At 57.3% G+C, this 19,513-nt stretch overlaps 1 protein-coding gene across 2 annotated transcripts; it reads right to left on the bottom strand.

Annotated features, from left to right (window-relative positions):
- Window positions 1-1,493: 1,493 nt before the first annotated feature.
- PPM1J (protein phosphatase, Mg2+/Mn2+ dependent 1J) lies at window positions 1,494-17,010 on the bottom strand. Of its 2 annotated transcripts, XM_067558789.1 has the most exons (10): window positions 16,739-17,010; window positions 13,190-13,316; window positions 12,396-12,719; window positions 10,840-10,952; window positions 7,678-7,762; window positions 4,637-4,755; window positions 4,335-4,398; window positions 3,921-4,028; window positions 3,174-3,325; window positions 1,494-2,733 (listed from the first exon to the last, which is right to left on the bottom strand). In XM_067558789.1, exons 1-10 carry the CDS (start codon window positions 17,008-17,010, stop codon window positions 2,586-2,588), a joined length of 1,512 nt encoding a protein of 503 aa, XP_067414890.1. In that variant the 3' UTR covers window positions 1,494-2,585. The 2 variants fall into 2 exon arrangements, with proteins under 2 accessions (XP_067414890.1, XP_067414891.1); XM_067558790.1 differs by lacking the exon at window positions 16,739-17,010 and having other exon boundaries at window positions 12,396-12,722; window positions 13,190-13,236.
- Window positions 17,011-19,513: the final 2,503 nt, after the last annotated feature.

Raw genomic sequence — 19,513 nt, 5'->3', positions numbered from 1 at the left:
GCCGGCTGGCTGTGCATTCACGGTAGCGTATTCACCACAGAGGCACTCTGGAGCTACTTGGGATGAAGACGCGCAAGCCTGGCAGGTCTGGGGAAGAATGAGAAGACCCCATTAAAGCCAGATGCAAGTCTCAGGGAGCTGGGAACAAGCTTCCCAGCCGGGACGGACGGACTCGGGCTAGCTCTGCTCAAAATAGCAGCGTGGGGGACGCTCAGCTGCTGCTGGAGTCCAAGCTCACCCGAACCCCCAGCTGCTGCCCCGGCAGCCATGTCACACCAGTGGGGCTAGTCGCTGGTGCGAGTCCGGCTACCCAGCCGGGGAGGCTCGTTCCCAGCCACACACTGTAGCCAGAGGGGCACAGGAAAAAGCCCTGCAACAGCCATGGCCGCTATAAGCCTTTTGAGCTCGAGACTCAACCTCTTTATGAATAAAGTCACAGGCCAGAATTATGGAGCAACACAGAATCTATCTCCCCATGGTGACATATATAACATCCTGCGTCAGATGGCAGCTGTTACTCAGTATTCTGTTTGCTAGCCAATGGCAACCAGGATCAAAGATATTTATCATCGTATTTGCTTTAAAGAGCCCTAAACCAAATAAGAAGGCCTCAGAGCATCAGTAATTTGTTCTCTCTCCAGTTTCTTGCATACACAGAAGAGTCAACTCCATTTTTTGGCTGTCGTCTTGCCCACTCTAGGAGAGTCAGCGTGCACTAAGACTGACTGGTCAGCTCTCACATAGTCAACACTAAAGAACCACCACTGATGACGGCCGTCAGTTGAAAATATGCACAATCTGCTTGGCATCAGGGAAGGCAAATTCCCACTCTTACCATATTTGGAATGGGGGAGATATTGCAGGATCTGCTCTTTGCAAAGGAGCAGGAAGATACTGGCTCTCACAGGTCTGTCTGGCAGCCCGGTCCGCATCAATTACTCACAAGAAATTGGCTTTCAGGGAAGTCTCCTTTGGAGAAGGCTGGCATTCCTGCATTCTTTATTTAAACACAGCTATACAGCGTTCTCCTTCCAGCACTGAAATGTCAAGAGATGGTTCCCACGAGGTGTGCCCACTTTATTTACATCTCACCACAAGGGAATAGTATGATAGGGCTTGGTTCTCCCGGTGGCAGCAGGACACGAAAAATAGTGAAAGCCAAAGTGTGTTTCAGAAATGGGGAATTTCCCCCATTTCTACCCCGGGACAGCATTTTATAGCTACATTGCTGCACTTGTATTCTTAACCGTCATCACACTCTGCAGAGACCCGGAAAATTCGGGTTCCAGATCAAAGGTTTGCATGATGTGTTACTTTTTCTAAATAAAGCATTCTGCAGGGCTGAGCTGAGCCCCAGCTTCGGACAGAGAAGAACTGGTCACTGCTCCGAGATTAATAATGGAAACAAAGGGACACACACACACACACACACCTTATTAATTATCCCTGGCCCTCAGCTAAGCACATACAAGCAAACACATTTAAGCTGCGAGGTCTTCGGGGAAGGCCTGGTCTGTATTTGGAGAGGAACTGAGGAGCACCAGTTCATGACAGCTGGTGGGAAACGGGACGAAAGTTCTGTGGGCATTTCATCCCAGTTGTTTTAATTGAAATTCGAATTGGGAAATTTTCAGACCAACTCTTCACTTAACAACCAACCCTACCTGGGCCGATCCCCGAGGCTGGGATCTGGGAATTCAACATCTACAGCAGCTCTGGCAGAAGCAGAGGACTTGCAGGTGCCGCACCAGCTCGCGGGAAGCCCACTTATCTATATTTCTAGGTACTTACACAGCGCCCATCTCCACAGCACCGGGCGCCGACTCCTGGTCACAGAAGCCGATACGAAGACACAGTGAGTGACCCCCGAGGCTGCCTGACGGGCAGGGTGACAAGCATGCCGCAAGGCTGCTGCCTGGCAGCGCGTCTGTGGCGCCACAGCCCCTCCCGGCAGAGCTCCACCACAGCGCTGTCTGGGGCACAGTTATTACCCTAGCTGCGAGCCGAGGAGAGCGACTGTCAGGACTGCGCATCTGTCGTCACAAGGACTGGAAAGCACCTGTCCCGCGGGCACGCGGGAGCAGCAGGAGCGAGCTCAGCATTACTGGCCAACAATGGGGCAGATCTCAACAGGGGAGAAGGACAGGTTTGCAGAGGTGGCATAGGGACTCCAGCCCCTCCCGCTAATCCACACCACCCTCACGTCACTGGAACCAGCAACCCCAGTCCAGGGGGCTCTCCCCTGCCCCTGCAGAGGACCCACTGAGAGCTGAGTAAGCACACACTACTCTCGTGGGACCTGGCCAGGTGGGGCTGGCTACAGGGGATGGCATCAAGACAGTCCTGCCTTCATCTCCCCCTCCGGAGAGCACCGCGTGGCTTTTCCATCGCTAGCTGCTGGCTCTGTGCTCTGCACAGCGTTGGGAAGCAGCAGGCGGAGAGAGAGGCACAGGGGCTGGCTGCGGGTGCAGGCTGCGAATCCACGTTTCTTACTCCTCTCGTAGGAGACGCAGGAAGCACAAACGCTCTGTGCCCACTGGGCCCACAGTGCCGGTGGCAGCGCCGCGTCCTGGGGCCACTCAGCATCACGTGTAATTGCCGGGGCCGCCCAGAGGAATCACGAAGACGGAGATGTCGTCTCCGGAAGCCAGCTTGTCATTGGCCAGCCGCCAGCCCCGCTCCTTCAGCACCCCTCTGGACCTGACCACCAGCTCCTGGGCCACCATGGTGTACCTGCAGCGCCGCCGGGGAGGGCAAACGGAGGCCGTCACTCAGCAGCAAAGGCTCCCTCCTCCCGCTAGCCACGCTGTCAGCAGATTTCCCCCCCCCAGCCCCAGGAGCACTCTGCCGTGGCGCACTGGACTCCATGACGAGAACCGGGGCGACTGGGGGGCCAGTGGGACAGGAGGAGGGGAGAGTGAGGCTTACACTGCGCTCCCATGATCCCTTCCAGCTGGTGCAGAGCAAGATGTGTGTGCTCCGCTTGGGGGGGAAGGGGCATCCAGCCCCCCATGGGCCTCCAAGGAGAAACAATGGTGAGGACACACCTCCCCTGCCCCCAGCCCGGACTTTAAAAGCCTGAAAGGGAAGGCTGGGCGTTTGGGCCCCCTCCGCGCTGCAGCCCTCCCGCACACACGTTCCCCCCAGTGCCAATGCACCCGGCCGGTGCTCACCTGCGGGGGTCGTTTGGCTCGTAGCCCATCAGCACTTCCAGGACCACGTCAGCCACTTCCCGGTCACTGGTGACGTCCCAGAGCCCGTCGGTGCCCAGGACCAGCACGTCATCGGGGCAGTGCTCGTACTGCGTCAGGTCGTAAACTCGGACCTGGGGCGAGACACGGGCTCAGTCCCGGCCCAGGCGCTTGCTACAGCAGCTCAGAGAAGGGTCTGTCGAGTTCAAGCCCTGCCCTGCGTTATGTCACAGCCCCACGCCCGGAGCTGCTCCCGCCAGCACGGAGAGGTCCCCACGGGTCCACACCTCGCTGTGCCTTTCGGGAGTCAACCCCCTTTCCCAGCGGGGCTCAGCAGCTCCAAGAGGAGACAGAAGAGAGACCAAGAAAAGCCCCCGGCCCCACAGCCCAGCTCTCACTCTGTCCAGCGGGGAGAGAGCTCCCAGGAGTGTGGGGGGATAGCTGCCTTCAACACAGCGAGGCGCTCGGACACCATGATGATGGGCGCCGGACCAATCCCTCCGACGGACGGAGGGGCCCACGTGCAATGGCAGAGCCGCGTGATGGGCCTAGGGCTGGAGCAGCGGGGGCTGCACAAGGGCAGGAGAGAGGTGGCTTGGCAGAGCTCAAGGGGGGCCAGCCCACGTGACCCCTGGCTCTGCTGCCAGCCCCTCCAGGAGGGGAGCACTGAGCGCGCTCATGTTACCTGGCACCAGCCACTGAGGGGGAGGACGGTCCTGCCAGGCTCACCTCAGGCACACAGGAGAGGAAAGGCTTGATGTGGATGTTGGAGTTGTACACCTTGAGGTCGTGGTCTCCTAAGCCCCGGGTGACCCCAATGGTAGCCATCACCCGTGCCTGGCGGGAAAGAAAATCAAACAGCTGCACTGTCTGCTCCCCCTCGCAGCCCGGGAAATGCATGCGTGACGGGTGCTGCCAGGGGCACGAACGGGCCCTTGGGCTCACTAGAGAAAACAGGGCTGGAATTTAAACCTTCGCAGACAGAAATCCTTCCCCCCGCCGGCAGACGTCAGACAAGAGACCCCCCAAAGCACAGCACACACTAATGTCCCAGCTCCACGCCTGCGTTTCGACACCCCCTGGCCTCCCTGTTCAGTGGGGATTGTGTCTGTATCTCACAGCTGCAGTTCCTAGGCACTTTACCTTTTTACCTTCTCCGTAGATAAGTGGAAACTTCAGGTCGTCCTCTTCTATCCTTTTATAGGCCCTGGTTACAAACAGAGAGATGGCCTGTTATGGGGCAGGTAAAGATTCCCAGCAGCACCTGGAGAGGTTTTCAACAGAGCAGATGGTGCTGGTCAGACACAGGCCCTGCCTGCATTAGAAAAACCGCCGGCTGCCGCCAATGGGTGCAGCTGAGCCCACCCCCCAGGCTACGGCTGCATGGCGGTGTTTAGCTCTGCTCTAAGCAGCACAAAGCATAGCGAGCAGGTCAGTGGAGTTACCAGCCGTTCATGTTCTGGTCTCTGTACAGCATCTTCTTCCCCAGCTCCTTGTGCTGAATTCTTCGGGGAAACTCGAGATGCGTGAACTCATTCCCCAGCAGCTCAGGTCTCAAAAAACCCTGAGGGGAGGAAGCAACAGATTCAGCCCCAAAACCCAGCAGCGTGCAGTGAACGTACACAAGACACCCATGCTGGGCTCCGGGCAAGCAGCAGGGTTGTGCTGGAGTGGGAGCCCCCAGTGTATCATTACCCACCATGCCCTGCCAGCTCACGACGCTGCTGGGCTTTGAGAACAAAGGCCAACGTCCAGGCTGGGCTCCTGCACGTGCCAAACCCCTTTGCAGCCCAGCAAAGACACTCTAGGTACGTTGGTCCCGAGGCAACTCAGCTTGGCCACCAACGGCCTTCTCTCCAGCTGCAGCCGCACGGCGCTATTGGGGGAAGGTCTGAAGGACGTTTGGCGGCTTCCAAGAAGCATCCTGGAGGGGACAGTGTGTGTGGGCTCCCGCAGAGGGATACAGCGAAAGGGCCAGGCACTGCACCCACACCAAAATCAGGACGCTCCTTGGATGGCTAAAAGGGGTTTTATTACTGGTGACAACAGCAACAAATCTCATTGCAATTGGAACAGCCGCAGGGTATCTTTCCAGGGCCACCTTCCCTCTGCAAAGGGCTTTGCCATAACTGGCCCACAGGGTCTGACCAAAATATGCAAGAGAGAAAATTCAGGGGAAGGCTGAAATGCAGCCAGGTCTGGTTCAGGTGCACAGAGATCACCCTGAGGTTGCAAGAGCAGGGCAGGAGGACAGTCCACCAGCCTGAATTCTGAATTATTAGAGAGGAGAGAGGGGCTGCAGACGCGGCCAACTCAGCAACCTGCAGCGGTGGCTCAGAGACGGAGAGAAGCGAAGAGCAGCAGGGAGTGACTTCTCTTCTCCCAGCAGCAGCCTCCACGCCATGATTAATGCCATGGTCTCTGCCAGCCCCTGCTGCTCATTTGCCTAGACGCAACCAGAGGAAACGCTGGGATTCAGATACTGAACTAGTGCCATTGTCAACATGGTCCAGTTGTTAGTGAGTATCTGCTTGAGCGTTTAAACACCACCCATACGGAGGCTCCTCAACTATTTCATTTTGCAAAGAGAGGGATCCTCTCAGAGGCCCAGATCCCTTCCCAACCCCGAAAGCCTTTAGTCCCACATCTCTCCATGGACCACAGAGTGAGAACCAGTGCTCTAAACAAAGCCCGTTTCCCCCTAGCAGACCCTCGGCCAGTAATTTGGCCGCTCAAGCTTACAAGGGAATCTTCTACATCAGCCCACCCCTCAACTCACAGGAGTGGGGCAGGGAACTGGGACGTGCAGTTATCACATTGCATTGCAGAGTTCAGAGATAAGAGACCCCAGTGCAAGATGCGTGTGTGTGTGTGGGGGGGGGGGGGGGCGACCAGGAGTGGTGGGGTTCGAACAGTGCTAGTAAACGCTGATGGATTTAGCAGAGGCAAAGATGAGGGAGCTCAGTGCAGAGATGCAGACAATCTCTCTTGGAAGGAATGCTGTTTCCAGGGGGCTGTGTTTTCTATCTACAGGAACAGAAGTCTGACCGTGAAAGAATAAATGCCTCAATTTAACTTGAATAACGGTCTGGAGTAACTGGTCCAAAAGACCGTGGCTTACAGCAGCGTTGCTGCAGTTTCCGGCGTCATTACTAGCGTGTGTTTTGGATACAAAGCCTGAAAAGGACTTCGGTGACTTCGATTCACCCAGGCCCTTACGGCAGATATGTTTGCTTTTCTGACTGCTCAGTTTTTCTGCCACAGCGAGTTGGAGAGAATCCATGGCTCGGCGCAGTGCCTTCCTTTCTGGGGCTGTTTAAAAATAGAGTTGAGGATAGGAAACCTCTGGGTCTTTTTCCAAGGTACATTCTGAGCCAGGAAACATGTCCAGCAAAACCTCAGCTCACTCCTATGCCACCTTCTCCCTCTGCCTGGCTGTGGGGATTTTTTTCTTTATAACCTTATAAAGTTTCATTTCGCAGCAGAGTGATTTTTCCTAGACAAGCTTTCAGGAACCACAGAAGTGATGCCCGGACTTCATCTGTTTTCCTAGTGCTGTAGCGGGCACCTTGGTGTAGAGTCAAGACTCAGCATTATCACAGTCTCCCATCACCTGCTCCTCCAGAGGAGAACTGTGGGAGGGGCCTTGGAAGGTGATGGACAAAGGTAGGGGAAACGTAGCGTCCAGGGACTGCTGCTTTCATGGGGAAGAGGACAGCACTAAATAAATACCCCAAGGGCGATGAAATGAGAGAGGGGACTTGCCCTCCCATCAGACTCTGCCTCAGGCACAGATCACAGTCTCTGCAGCCCAGCACACAGTCCATCTTACGCATTCACTCTGGGCTGGCCAGAGAGGCCAGGTCGCCAGCCCTGGAGCGGGATGCCCGCTCTATGCCCAGAGCAGATGCAGAATGAGCCCTAGGAGGGCAAGCTTTCCCCACACTGCCCGGCTCAGACCTAGGGATGAGAGGGAATTTGGTTTCCATGGCCCAGTCAGCCCTTGGCCTCTCTGCTGTGGCTGCTACATATGACGTTTGTCTGTGCAAGAGGAGATGGGCTGAGACCACAGATTCACCGCCCAGGGTCCCCACACAGGTCTGAGTTAGAGAAACTACCACCCTGGGCTGGCCTGGACTGCCTTCGAGGGTAAAGACCTCTCATGCCATTCCCCAGCCCCTTGAGACAGTCCAACGGGACTGGAACTGGTGCCCCCATATCTCATCCCCAAGCCCCCATCCAGGCCCTCCAACCTGCACTTATTGGACAATCTGGAACAAACGGTAAACATTGCTGATTCACCTGGAGGATTTGTATTTTGCAAACAATCCCCAGGAACGATCTCAGTGCGCCTTTTGCTGTAGCTATTTTCCCAGCTGTTCAACTGCCCTGCCAGCTACTCTGGTCATGTGTTTATTGAGACGGAAGTTCAGACTGGGGGGAGGTGGTTTAAAATGAATCAGATTAGAAGAAAGTTCTTTCTTACTAAAAACTGTAGCCTCTGCCTCTCTGTTTCTGGAGTAAATTCCCTGGACATTGGAATGATTTCCCCGTTACGGATGACAATGGCCCTGCAATGAAATATGAATGATGAGATTAGTAAGAAATACACAGCATGGGGAGGAGAAGTGACTGTTCTCTCATTTCATCACCATGGGCTCCCTCCACGCCTGTGGAGGTTCCTGCTTTCTTTATTGCACACCACACCTTGGAGGAAGGGGGAGTCTCACATGCTGTCCATTCACCATCATGTTAGTTCTGCATCTGAGGCATTCAGATTCTGCTAGCCCTGAGTTCAAGAACCAGTTGCTGGCTACACTACTGCTAATTTCCCTGAAGCTCCTATTGGGAGAGGCAGACACGGGGGACAGGGTCTGCCTCAGGAAGACTGTAGGGGGGTTAGAAAAAAAAAAAAAAAAAGGAGAAAGGGGGACAGAGAAAATAATCTAGGGTGGAAAGCGGAGCAGAGAGAAAAATCAATGGAGGGAGGCTGTGCGAAAAGGATCTGCATTAAGGTCATGGAGGCATCGTTAACAGGAGAGCAGGACATGCGGTGTGCAGAACTCCTTGGCTGTCTACAGACAGGATACACGGGGAACATTATCCTGCGTTACTTGTTCGCTGCCGGCGCTGCGCAAGACAGGATATGTAAAAAAAGCTACTCAAAGCACTTTGCCAGAGGTCGCCACGCGCAGCCAAGGTCCTTGGGCATCAGTGGCCTGGCTGGATCTGTGGCTTTTTCTGCTCTCTATGGCAGCGGGATCTCCTCCACGCACTGTGCTATTGCTGCAGGCACCCCTGGGGCCTGCCCGGCATTTGCTTTATCTCCGGTCAGGGAAGACGAGTCCCCGACTCAGTTGTGGCCGTCAATCCGTACGGATCCCAGTGTCGCCAGCCAGTGGACGAGAAGTGGCTGGTCATCATTGCAGGGCCGGACAGGGGCCGTGTGAGCAGAGCGCTCACTTATGCAGCAGGTTCTATCCGCTGTGCGCGCTCAGAGCTACAGCCCGCTGCAACCACCAATCAGCCACCCCGCTGTCCCTGCGCTCCCCCGCCTGCTGGTCGTACCCGCTTTCACCACACCTGTGTGCTCAGTCCCCAGGGCCTTCTCCCCGGCTCCTGCGACAGAAGCAGTGCCAAGAACCACACCAGCGAGTTCCTGCTGAAGCCAGGGTTATCCTAATGGCAGGGACAGCTGCAGGAGAGCGACAGCATGGGTTCTACTCAGCCTCGGGCCTCCCCTGCAGAATCCTCAACGGGCTTCCCCATGCACAGTAGCCTCGGTTCCTGGCCATGAGTGATGCACCACGACGAACACAGCCCACGTCTCAGCTGGCGGGGTGAGCCTGCAGCACCAGCAGTGGGGTGTGGGAGGGGGGAAAGGAGAGGGCATCCCTCTTTTAAATGAGCCCTGGTAACCTGGGCATCACTGGCAGGGCTGAACATGGGAGCCCAGAGTGGCATGTGGGGTCAGGGGTACCGTAAGCCACACTCTGACAGGGACACAGGGATGGGCCCCTTCTGGCCTAGCCACGTCATCATCTGGGCCACTCTGCCCAGAACCATGCCTGGCACAGTGGCAGACAGCACAGAGGAACTCGTGAGAGGCCTGGGGAAGCCACTAGAAGCTGCTGGAGACAAAACCGATATCCGCTCCTGCCAGCCCCCAGAGGCCCTGACGGAAGATGCTTCCTCTATTTGCCATGGAGCACCTACCACACAGCACCACTGCACCACGGGCTCCACAGCAAGTCAGCTTCCACGCGGGCGACCAGCACAGACCATCACTGGGCTAGTGCCCTGCTCCAGCGCCTCTGTGCGTGTCCTAGCCACTGACCAAAACAGGGCCTCAAGCAAGACCCTCTTCAGACTCGTGGCTTCCCTTCCCCCAGCTTCATCAGCTGGCAGTGCCACTCGCAGCCCTCCTGCAACTTGCTCCCACAGCAGCTCAGCTGGGAGTGAAACACCACCACACAGGGAACCAATCCAGCCCAACAACAAGTTCTACCAACAGCCCCATGACAGTTATACAAGGGGGGTACAATTTTCAAAAGCACCCAAGTGATTTAGGAGCCTAAATGCCATTGCCTGTCGCTAGTAATTAAGATCCTAAGTCACTTGGGTGCTTTTGTAAATAGGACGTAGATTGCACGTGCCTACGGGCTGATCTACACACAGCTTTTGCACCACTTGAACTATCACCCCCTGACCCAGCCACAGTCATTAAATTGGCACACAAAGTGCATGCCCCCTGCTCTGAGACCCTTAGGATACATCCACACCGCAGTAAAAAAGGCGTGGCACAGCCACGGCTGGGTGGGTCAGAGCCAGAGCCCAAATGTCTACACTGCCATTTTGAGCCCCGCAGCCTGAGCCCTCGGGGTTGCAGGTTTTGACTGCAGTGGAGCGTTCTCTCAGGCACTTCTGCACACCGCCCCCAGGGTGATTTTCATACCCCTACGGCTTGCTGCTGAGTGAAACGCAGACTGCTGGGTGAGCAGGCTGGGCCTGGAGTGCGCTTGAAAGCAGTGTTTGACGCATACCGCGGAAAGGTCTGTTACAAAATACGGCTAAAGGAGACAGAAGAGCTCCCTCCAGCAGGGTCTCAATGAGACTCGAAGCTCCGGCCTGTCTTTAATCCCACACAACAAGATACTGCTCAGGAAGGTGCCTGGAGCTTACGGAATCAAACCCCGAGTTAAAGGAGGCAATTCTCCAGCTACCCGCGTGCAGCGGGTCAATGGGAGGACAGCAGCATTCACGCTGCCCTGAAGGCAGTGTTACTACAGCCGTGGACAGTTTGTTGCAGAAACATGGCTGTGAGGTGAGAGCGCATGAACCTGCGGAGTACAGCTGGGCGCAGGGGCGTGCAGCGCTCCTATCAGCCCAGGCTTGGAGCCACACCTGAGCAGGAGCTGTGATGAGGCAGGTTTCTCCTGGGCTGTCACAGGCCTTCAGCAAGGTCCTTTTCTGTGTTTGCTATGGGTGTGTTTATTTCCTCGCTCAGTCGGTGACGGGGCTCTGGAGGGAGGGACTCAGACCCGTTGCCACCAGGCAGCGCAGTCTGACCCCCCGTCATGCTGTGACTCAGCTGCCATGACCCTGGGCAGGGCAGGGAGCCCGGACGCAGACCCTGGCTCTCCCCTACCTACTGTCGCCTGCGTTTGCCACGTAGAATTTCCCCAGGAGGTACACCACAACCAGGGCGCAGCAGCCTCCCGCCACGAGCCGGGTCGTCCGCTCCCGCGCAATCTGATCATCCTGAGGGGAGACACAACAAGACCAACTCACAGATGGAAGCAGCTCCCAGGGCCCCGACCAGAGCAGGGCTGCTCTAGGCCGGCGGCCAAACCAGAAGGCCACCCGCATCCCCGGAGCAGGAGTCACCGCTGCAACAGCCCTCCAGCAAGGGCATCCCAGAGCCAGGCAACATGGCCAACCCCTCTGCAGCTAACCACCCTTGCTGTTCTGGTTTAATTCCTCCGTCTGCCCTCTCAGCCTCCGCACCCTGGGGTCCCCTGCACCTCCCACCCCCAACCTCTGCATCTGCCGCAGCCAGGAGCAGCCAGACCCTCCTCTCCCTTATAGACTGCACCCTCCCTCCCTCGGCTGGGCACCACGGCCAGCCCCGGGCCTGCTGCCGGGCCAGTCCTGTCTGCCCCATGCGCACGCACAGCTCTTGGCACTGCACAGGGAGCCAGGTCTAGGCACAGTAAAGCGCCTGGCAGGCCAAGTGTGCTCCATCTGCAAGGCCCCGGCAGAGGGAGCTCCTGCAGCTCTCAGCAAGGCAGGGTTGGACTCCCGAGTCCTGTCCTGAGAGACGGCAACTAGCCAAACAAATACCCCGCCGACCAAACCAGCCCTCTGCTGTCCCGTCAGCAGCCTGGCCGCTAACGAAAGGAGCGTTGGTTCCAGCTGGAACGCAGCTGCCCCGCCAGGGCCTGGCACATCCCCCTGCCTGATCCCAGGGCCCTGGACAGGCTGCACCTGACACAGCGCACACCCCTTGGCTCCTATGAGAAGTGCGGTGGGGTCTCCCGGGGGGGCAGGCTGGGCAGAGAGGAGTCCCGCAGAGGGCAGCTCCCCTCAGCCTGCTGGGGGTTGGGAAAGCAGCCGGGGAGCGGTTTGCGCAGTGCTCTCCTCCCTGCCCCGGGGCTTGGCGTCTCAGAGCTGCTCCCTTGGGTAACGGGAGGCAACCAGGGCAGTCTCCGGATGAGAGGGAAATGACATAGCAGCATCCCGCCCGCCGGGGCCCTGTGCACTTCCTGTGGCTGACGGGGACAAACAGGACGTGGCATCACGTGGCGCTGCAGGAAAAGGTCAAGCTGGTCTCGGGTGGCAGGATCCCAAAGCAGAACCCCGCTAGCAAAGGGGCGGCACTCTGCGAACCGGGCACGTGGCGGGGCAGGAGGCAGGGTTCGGGGACAGCAAGGCACGCTCATGGGGAACTTTTATCCCCCGGTTGTAACTGGGGACTTTCTCATTCGCCACGGACGTATCGAATCCCTTCTGGCATCCTGCTTAGCTCTTGGCTTCCATGATCTGTAGCAGCAGTGAGTTCCACAGGTTCACAGTGCCATGTCTGTCTGTGGGTGTTGTGGGAAGGGGAGATTTACCAGCATTTCCTCCTCCGGCAGCTCTCTACCCCAGCTCCTTCCCCTTCCCCCTCCTCCTCTGGGTCGCACACTCCCCCTGCTTGCTCACCATCTGCTGGAAGGCGTTCTCGATCGCACCGATCACCAGGCTCTCGCAAGAGACCGCCTTCTCCAGGTGGAATCGGGGCAGGGCATCGTTGGGGAACTCCGCATCCTCTTCTGCGAGGGGGGCTCGGTTCTGCTCAGCCGGGAGCACCCGCGAGTCGCTCTGAAGGCAGATGGGGGGAGAGGCAGAGTCCTGTAAGATATCCACCAGGTCCCTGAGCTGGTCCCGGATGTGACGGTGGAGCAGCTTGGATGCCATGACAGCAGCGCCACTGCCAGCATGGCCGTCAAACAAGCCCCAGTAGTGGAAGCAAAGGTCCTTGCTGCCCTGCTGGGAGAAACAGGAAGGTTACGGGAATTCCCCTGGGAGGTAAACAAGGGGAAGAGGATGGGCACGGCTGACAGGGAGGGTTAGGGTCAAAGGACTGGGGCCTGGCTGGCCCAGGGCACCCATAGCAGGACACAAGGCCTGTCCGTGCTCAGGAGCCAGTTCTAGTCCAGGCCAGGATAGGACTGACTAAGATGGCTCCTTACTGACTGCAAGGCGGATTCACCCGTGGCTCCAGCGCAGTCCCTTCCCCTGCGTGGCAGGTCTGGCAGAGAGGCCAAGCGCTGGCTGGACTGAAATCCAACCACACCCCAGCGCGATCTCCCCCGTCACTGCACGCAGCAGAGGGACCTGTGCACAGGCATTTTGTCTGGACAATGACAGGAGCAGGGTGCGAAGCAAAGGCAGTCGGCAGGAGAACGACCAGGAAGCCCTGCGAGGATGCTGGCCTCCATCGTTATACGGCTCACCCCCTCCGCTTCCTCAGTGCATTCCTTGGGGGCCGGATTACCCCCCCGACTGCAGCGCCTCTCCACCACCACCACCTCACAGCAGGCCTGATCCTCATTGTGCTGGCTCTTCCCAGCATTGATCACCCTAGGGGGAAGGGAAAGAGATGAAAGAGGACGTGGTTTGGGACAAACACGCCATTTATCGGTGGATTTCACTCTGTGACTGCAGAGAGACATGGCAAGAGCCCGCTAGGCCTTTGCATGCAGAGAACAGCTCCCAGCCGAGGTCAGCGAGCTCAGCTGGGAGGATGTTCCTTCGTGATGCACCAGGCACAGCGTGTGACTCAGAACCTGCCACAAGCGGTGGCTGCAGTCACGTGCAAGATACACATAGCCAGGCTTGCTGCCACAGGTCCTTGGCCAGTGGATTAGGCCTCGTTCCAGCGTGTGGCAAAATCCTAAGTGCCCCATGGAAAGCCTGGTTTGCTTAGGCAGAAATGGGCTGGGAAGGTGTACCAGCAAAAACGTTTGCAAACAGAGCCACGCTAACTAAGCAATACACCCCCTCCTCCCCCCCCACAAGAAAATTTCAGATCTCGATTGCGAAACCTGCTTTGTGGGAGGAAGTTGTAGACATGCAAAACAAGAAGTGCTCTTCGGGCAGCAGCTCTTCAGGTGGTTTGTAGGAAAGGGATCTTGTCACACGGAGAAGAAGCAGTCAGAGCTAAACTTAAGGGTGCTTTTAACTAGTTCCTCTAATAGTTTGAAAAGTTCCTACTTCTGAGAGCTCAAGGGCAGGTTTTCTATTCCCATTGCTGCACTGGAGCAAACGGCATTTCGGAGAGTTCAGAAGTTGAAAAGAAACCCGGAAGGTACACACCCATCCAAAGGGGTAGCCGTGTTAGCCTGTATACACACCCATCCAAAGGGGTGGCCGTGTTAGTCTGTGTACACACCCATCCAAAGGGGTGGCCGTGTTAGTCTGTGTACACACCCATCCAAGCCAGGCTTGTTAGGATCACAAACTGTGAGCAAAAAACCGAGAAAGATGGTAATTTCAGAATGATGATAATGCCAAAGTCTGAGACAGTGACTGCTCTGCTTATGTAGTGAAATAGCACCACTAGTGGCTACCTCTACAATACATCACCTTACCAAAACCCTGTGGAGCCTCCCCAAGATTTCCAGGACAAGTTTTTCCACTCTTTAATTAAAGAGAAGTTTCCTTGGATGGTCACTTTAAGGTAGGTGTCACTGTAATACCCTACGTGGAAGTGACGCCTGTGACAGTAGTGTGTATTTGTTATTGAAGGACAGCAACAGAGCTGTGTGCAGCACTAGCAGGACAGAAAAGAAAACAGGGAGTGCTGGGAAAATCCAGGTCCAGAAAACCAGCAGTGACAACACGTACCACTGTGAGAAGCAGCAGAGAGGGCATCAGACAAAAACCACACTGAAATGAACACCTGGTTATCGAAGGTCCTTGTCACACGTAACAGACACCTCTCTCCCTGCCTCCCGCCCAGCTTAAGAGGTGGTCTTTGCAAAGAATTCCCCAGTAAGTCTAGTTTTTACCCTTTTCATGGCTGGCATTTCAGAAGTCGCGGGGCATGCTACAGGACAGAGGTGACAAAGCCAAAACAAAGCCAAGCTCCCAAGGAGATGTGACTGGATGGGCCTAGCTTCTCTGGCAATGGCCCAGGTAATATTGCCAAGTTAGCGTTAGCTCCATCACAAACTCACTCAGGGATCTCGCAGAGGTCACTGAGGCTGTGCCTACACTACCGCCCACATCAGCAAAGCGTGTGAATATTCAACCCCTGAGTGACATCAGTTACACAGACATCTGCGCCTGGGTGCACAGCGCTGTGTCTCCCGCCGCTTGCGGGGCGGTTTTGTATGCTGACAGGAGAGCTCTCTCCCGTCGGCATAGAGCATCTGCACCAGACGTGCCAGCTGTACCGGTACAGTTGCACCACTGTATGTGTAGACATGGCCTTAGTCTCTCTGGTCCTCAGTTCCCCGTCTGTGAAAGGGATGCTGTGAGGATGCATACAGTCAATACACTGATGATGGGGAGGCACTTGGACGGGGGCTGTATAGGTACCATAGACTCACTCATGTGTCACCAGAGACACATCCTCTTTGTTACCTTTGGCAGTGTATCTAGCAGGCGAAAAGGCAAACCAAAAGCCCAGATGGCACAGCCTGGCTCCCCTCAAATCTAGTTTTGAATTTTCGTTTCCCACTGCAGCCATTCTGACTGCTCAACTGCGGAAAGGTAAGCAAGCAGACCAGTCTTTACAGGCCTGGGGCTAAAGACACTAGTCAGCGTGAGGCAGCAGGCGCTGGCCCATCGTGTTTGCTGCCCTGCAAAAGGCATTCCTGTCACCTCTGCAGGTGAGCAGATAAGCCAGTAATAATCCATTTAAAAGGAAAACATAGCTGGTGTCTTCCAGGACACCAGGGATCAGAGCCATCACTGCACAAAGTGATGCCGGAGCCATTGCCCACTAGGTAACGATCTTTACAACAGATGCCATTATCATAGGGGAGAGCCCTAGCAGCCCTCATACAAGCAAGGGACGCTCTCCTGCATGATAAAGGCAAGCTAAGGGCTGGGTGCAGTGTCAGGGTGTCCTGAGACCGTAGGGAACGGCAGTAAAATGGGACAGGAGGAAAACAACCAGAGCTTGTCTTTATCAACAGCCCAGGTTCGGAACTGGAGGGGGGAACTGGAAATGGACATACATCTGTGAGGCAGTAGGGATCTAATGGCTCAGCTAATGGCCTCTGAGTCTGGAACAGTGACACACACAAAGAAACGCAAGCCCCGGATTGCAGGCTGTCCGGGAGAGGACTCCCCTTTCCACGGGGACCTCTAGGCAGCGGGACACGCGTAACCCAGAACAGCCCCGCCGCCCCGCGATCCACACTCTGCGCCCAGCACGCCGGGACCAGGAAACGCTCCGGTTCACCACGGGCAAGGCTCGGGCCAGGGCCGCGAGCGGGAACCTGGACACCCCAGCCCGTGGCCGGCACCCCGACTCCCCCGCGGCCCGGCTCACACGGGACTCGCGTTACTGCCGCGCGGGGGCGAGGGGCGGATCTGCAGCTTCTGCGCCAGGGGCCGGGCCCCTGCAGCTACGGGCGGAGCGGTGCTGAGCGGTGCTGAGCGCCGGGCCCCCGCGGTGCCTGCCCGGAGCCGAGCGGCCGGTAGCAGGGTGCGGCCGGCGGGCGCCGTGGAGCGCTAACCCCGGCCGTGCCGGACGCGCCGTGCGGGGCGCGCTGCCTGCCCGAGGGGCGCGGGGGGGACGGGACGGGACCGGCCGGGGGCGCAGCAGCGGGGGCGCTGTGCGGGGTCCCCAGGGGTCCCATCGCCGCGGGACCCTCCGGACGGGGACCCTCCGCCCGGGGCTCGGCGCTGCCGCTCGGACAGCCGCGGACGGGGAGCGGAGCGCACGGCGCGGCGCGGCTCGGCTCGGCTCGGCTCGGCTCGGCCCGGCCCGGCTCCTGGTCGCTGCGGCTCTGGGAGGGAGCAACCGCGGCCCGGGGCCGGTGACTCACTCGGCGTAGCCGGTGCTCCAGGGCAGGCGGCGGCGGCTCTGCGGCGGGCTCTGCACGGCTCGGCCCGCGTGGTCGTCCGCCCGCTGCAGCTCCTCCGGGCTGAGCTGCAGGAAGGCCGGTCTGGAGAAGCCGCCGCCCGCGGGCGGCCCCCGGCAGGCGCGGGGGTCGGGGGGGGCCGGGGCGGGGTTCGGGTCCCGCGGCGGGGGAGCGCCCGGCGTGGGGCCCAGCCCCCCCACCAGCTGCGCCACCGCCGAGCGCACCCTGCCCAGCATGCTGCCAGCCTCCGCCGGCTGCCCGCGCCGCGCCGCGCCGCGCTGCTGGGGGCGGGTCCGACCCGCCTCCCCGCCGCGCCCCCGGGCCGCGGGCTGCAGACATCCTCCTCCAGCAGCGCCGAGATCTCTGCACCCCGCCAGAGAACCCGCACCCTGCTGCCGCCCACCCCCAGAGACCCTCCCCGGACTCTTCCTGCACCTCCCCAGGGATGCCTGCACCCCGCCACTGTCCCCTTCTACACACCCCGCACCCCACCGCCCTTGAAACCTCCACTGCCCGCCTACCGCATCCTCAGACCGCCTGCATCGCCGCCAACCGCGCCCCGTCCCCAGAATCCCCCCTCCTTGCACCCCGCTGCTCGGGAAGCCCGTGTCAAGACCTCCGCAGGTCCCTTCTGTTTCACTGGGGCCCATCGCTCTCATTTCGCTTCTCCCCCACACAGCTGGCGGGGGTGATTGTCAAGTGCTGTTGCTAAGTTGGGTCGAGGTGCCTAGACTGCAGCATGTGGAAGGGTGGGTGCTCTTAGCTTTCCTAAATACAAACAAGGTTGTACTTCCCAACTCCCTAGAGGATGGTCTCTCGCTGTGGAGCGCTGCCCCCCATCTCCCCATTTCTGGATTTACACAAGGGTAAAACCATGAGCTAAGTCCCGTCCCCTGCCCTAGGGCTTACCCCTCCGCTAGAGCAAGGCAGTCCTGACAACCTGCTGTTCACTGCTTGCCTCTTACTGCTGTAATGTACTGACCTCCAGACTCTGGCGTGACAAAAACAAGTCTCCTGACAGGCCCTCTTGCCTGGCGTTTCATGAGAGTGGCATGCTGAACCAAGCCACCTCCATCTCTTTTTCTGTCATACAATGTCTCCTCTCTTCCCTAGCCGGCTGTTTTTCTTTTGTACTTTCATTTGCATAGGTAGTGGGATGAGGGCTGCTGTGGAAAACCTGCCAGCAGAGAGACTTGTCAATAGCTTTGTTTCTGTAAAACAGCTCAGTAAAATACAGGCAGGCAACAACATTTAGCATTTATTTTCTGCTTTATATTTTATAAGGGGTGCACAAACAGAAAGAGAGTCATTGAAAACTCACTCCGTTTTTAACACTTGTCCCTGGCTTTTGTTCCTTTCCTCCTGTTGTAAACTCAGTCTTCCACATGCCAGATCTATCAATTCAGTCTAATACTCACAAACCTACAGTGCTTCTCTGTATGGTGTCTGGCAAGTTTCCCAAAGTTTGGAGCCACCCTCTGCAGGAGTTCAAAGGAGAGGTGGGGTTCAGTAGCATTTCATCTTTAATTTAAAAAAAAGGGGGGGGGAAGCCCCCAAACTCCTCTATCTGTGTTAGTTGTGAAGAAAATCTTTAAAATGACTTTGATCTTTGCTCAGACACCTGCCTGAGTTTGCAGAGAGCCTGCCACAATGGGTCAGAGTGGTTTGAACCACCCCCTTTGCTTTAAAGGGTCCTAACTCAGATTCCCACTGTGTCTTCTGCAGCTAGGTTTAAAGTATAGGGGGATGGGTCTGAATGTTACAGTGTGCAATAGCATGATCTTTTGAGCCTTGGATGGGGGATAAAATGTGGGAAGGCCCCCTTTACTGGCTGCAGGAAGTATTTGAGAGGCCAGGAGGGCCTTGACTAGTGAGACTGGTTAAAGGCAGCGGCGTATATCCGTTCAGATTGCATTCGCTCTTCACCACCTGTCTTGCTGCGTTTGCTGACCACCAGATGGGTCTGTCACTGGAACGAGGGCTTGGCTGCTCCCCAGTCCATACTGAGGTCACCCTTCGGCCTCTCTGATGTCACAGCCACCTCCATGGTAACTGGTGTTTGGTTGCCGCCCCTCATTTTATCACGTGAAATCCGATCTATCCCCTTGAAGAAGCTATGGCTGTGTCAGGTCGGGCTATTTAGAGCAGGCCCCCAGGGGAGCAAGGAGTTAACGTGGCCATGGAATTGCAGCTGTCTTTCTCTCCCTGTTCTATCAGCTCGGGCATAGCCCAGCCCTGAGCAGGGGGGGGTTAATCCTTTGATTAACAGTGAAGCTTTAAACGCCCGTTGGGAGAGCAGACATTCGGGGACCAGAAGCCAAACATTTCACTAGGCATTGCGCCACGCGACCCAGCCTCTGCATCCATCTGTCTCAGCTGCATGCTAGTGAGGTTCAGGGGTTCTCTGACAACATGGAGTGCTGCTGTATTAGCCTGTCCTCTCCCAGGGAGGGAGGCGGCATAGTGTGGCGGGAAGGCAGAGTGACCACAGGAAGGGGATGGAGCAGGGCTACACACAGATGTGAGCAAGGTTCCTTTCATTAGCGCGCCATGCATTAGGAATTCACCTTCCATTTGCTGCTCTCAAAGCAGGTGTCACAAAGGAGGTGTCGTCCCTGTTCTACAGAGGGAACAGAGGGGCAAAACAACTTGTCCAAGGTCACACAAGGAGCAGCTAGCACAGACTGGTGCAAACCTCAGGAGCTCTGATTTCCTCTGACCCGGCAGATGTACTGTGCA

Source organism: Emydura macquarii, unplaced genomic scaffold (assembly GCF_026122565.2).
Source record: "Emydura macquarii macquarii isolate MOO-44397 ecotype Brisbane River unplaced genomic scaffold, CSIRO-AGI_Emac_v2 contig_2184, whole genome shotgun sequence".
NCBI classification, from domain to species: Eukaryota; Metazoa; Chordata; order Testudines; family Chelidae; genus Emydura; species Emydura macquarii.
This window is presented reverse-complemented; position numbering and strand designations above follow the sequence as displayed.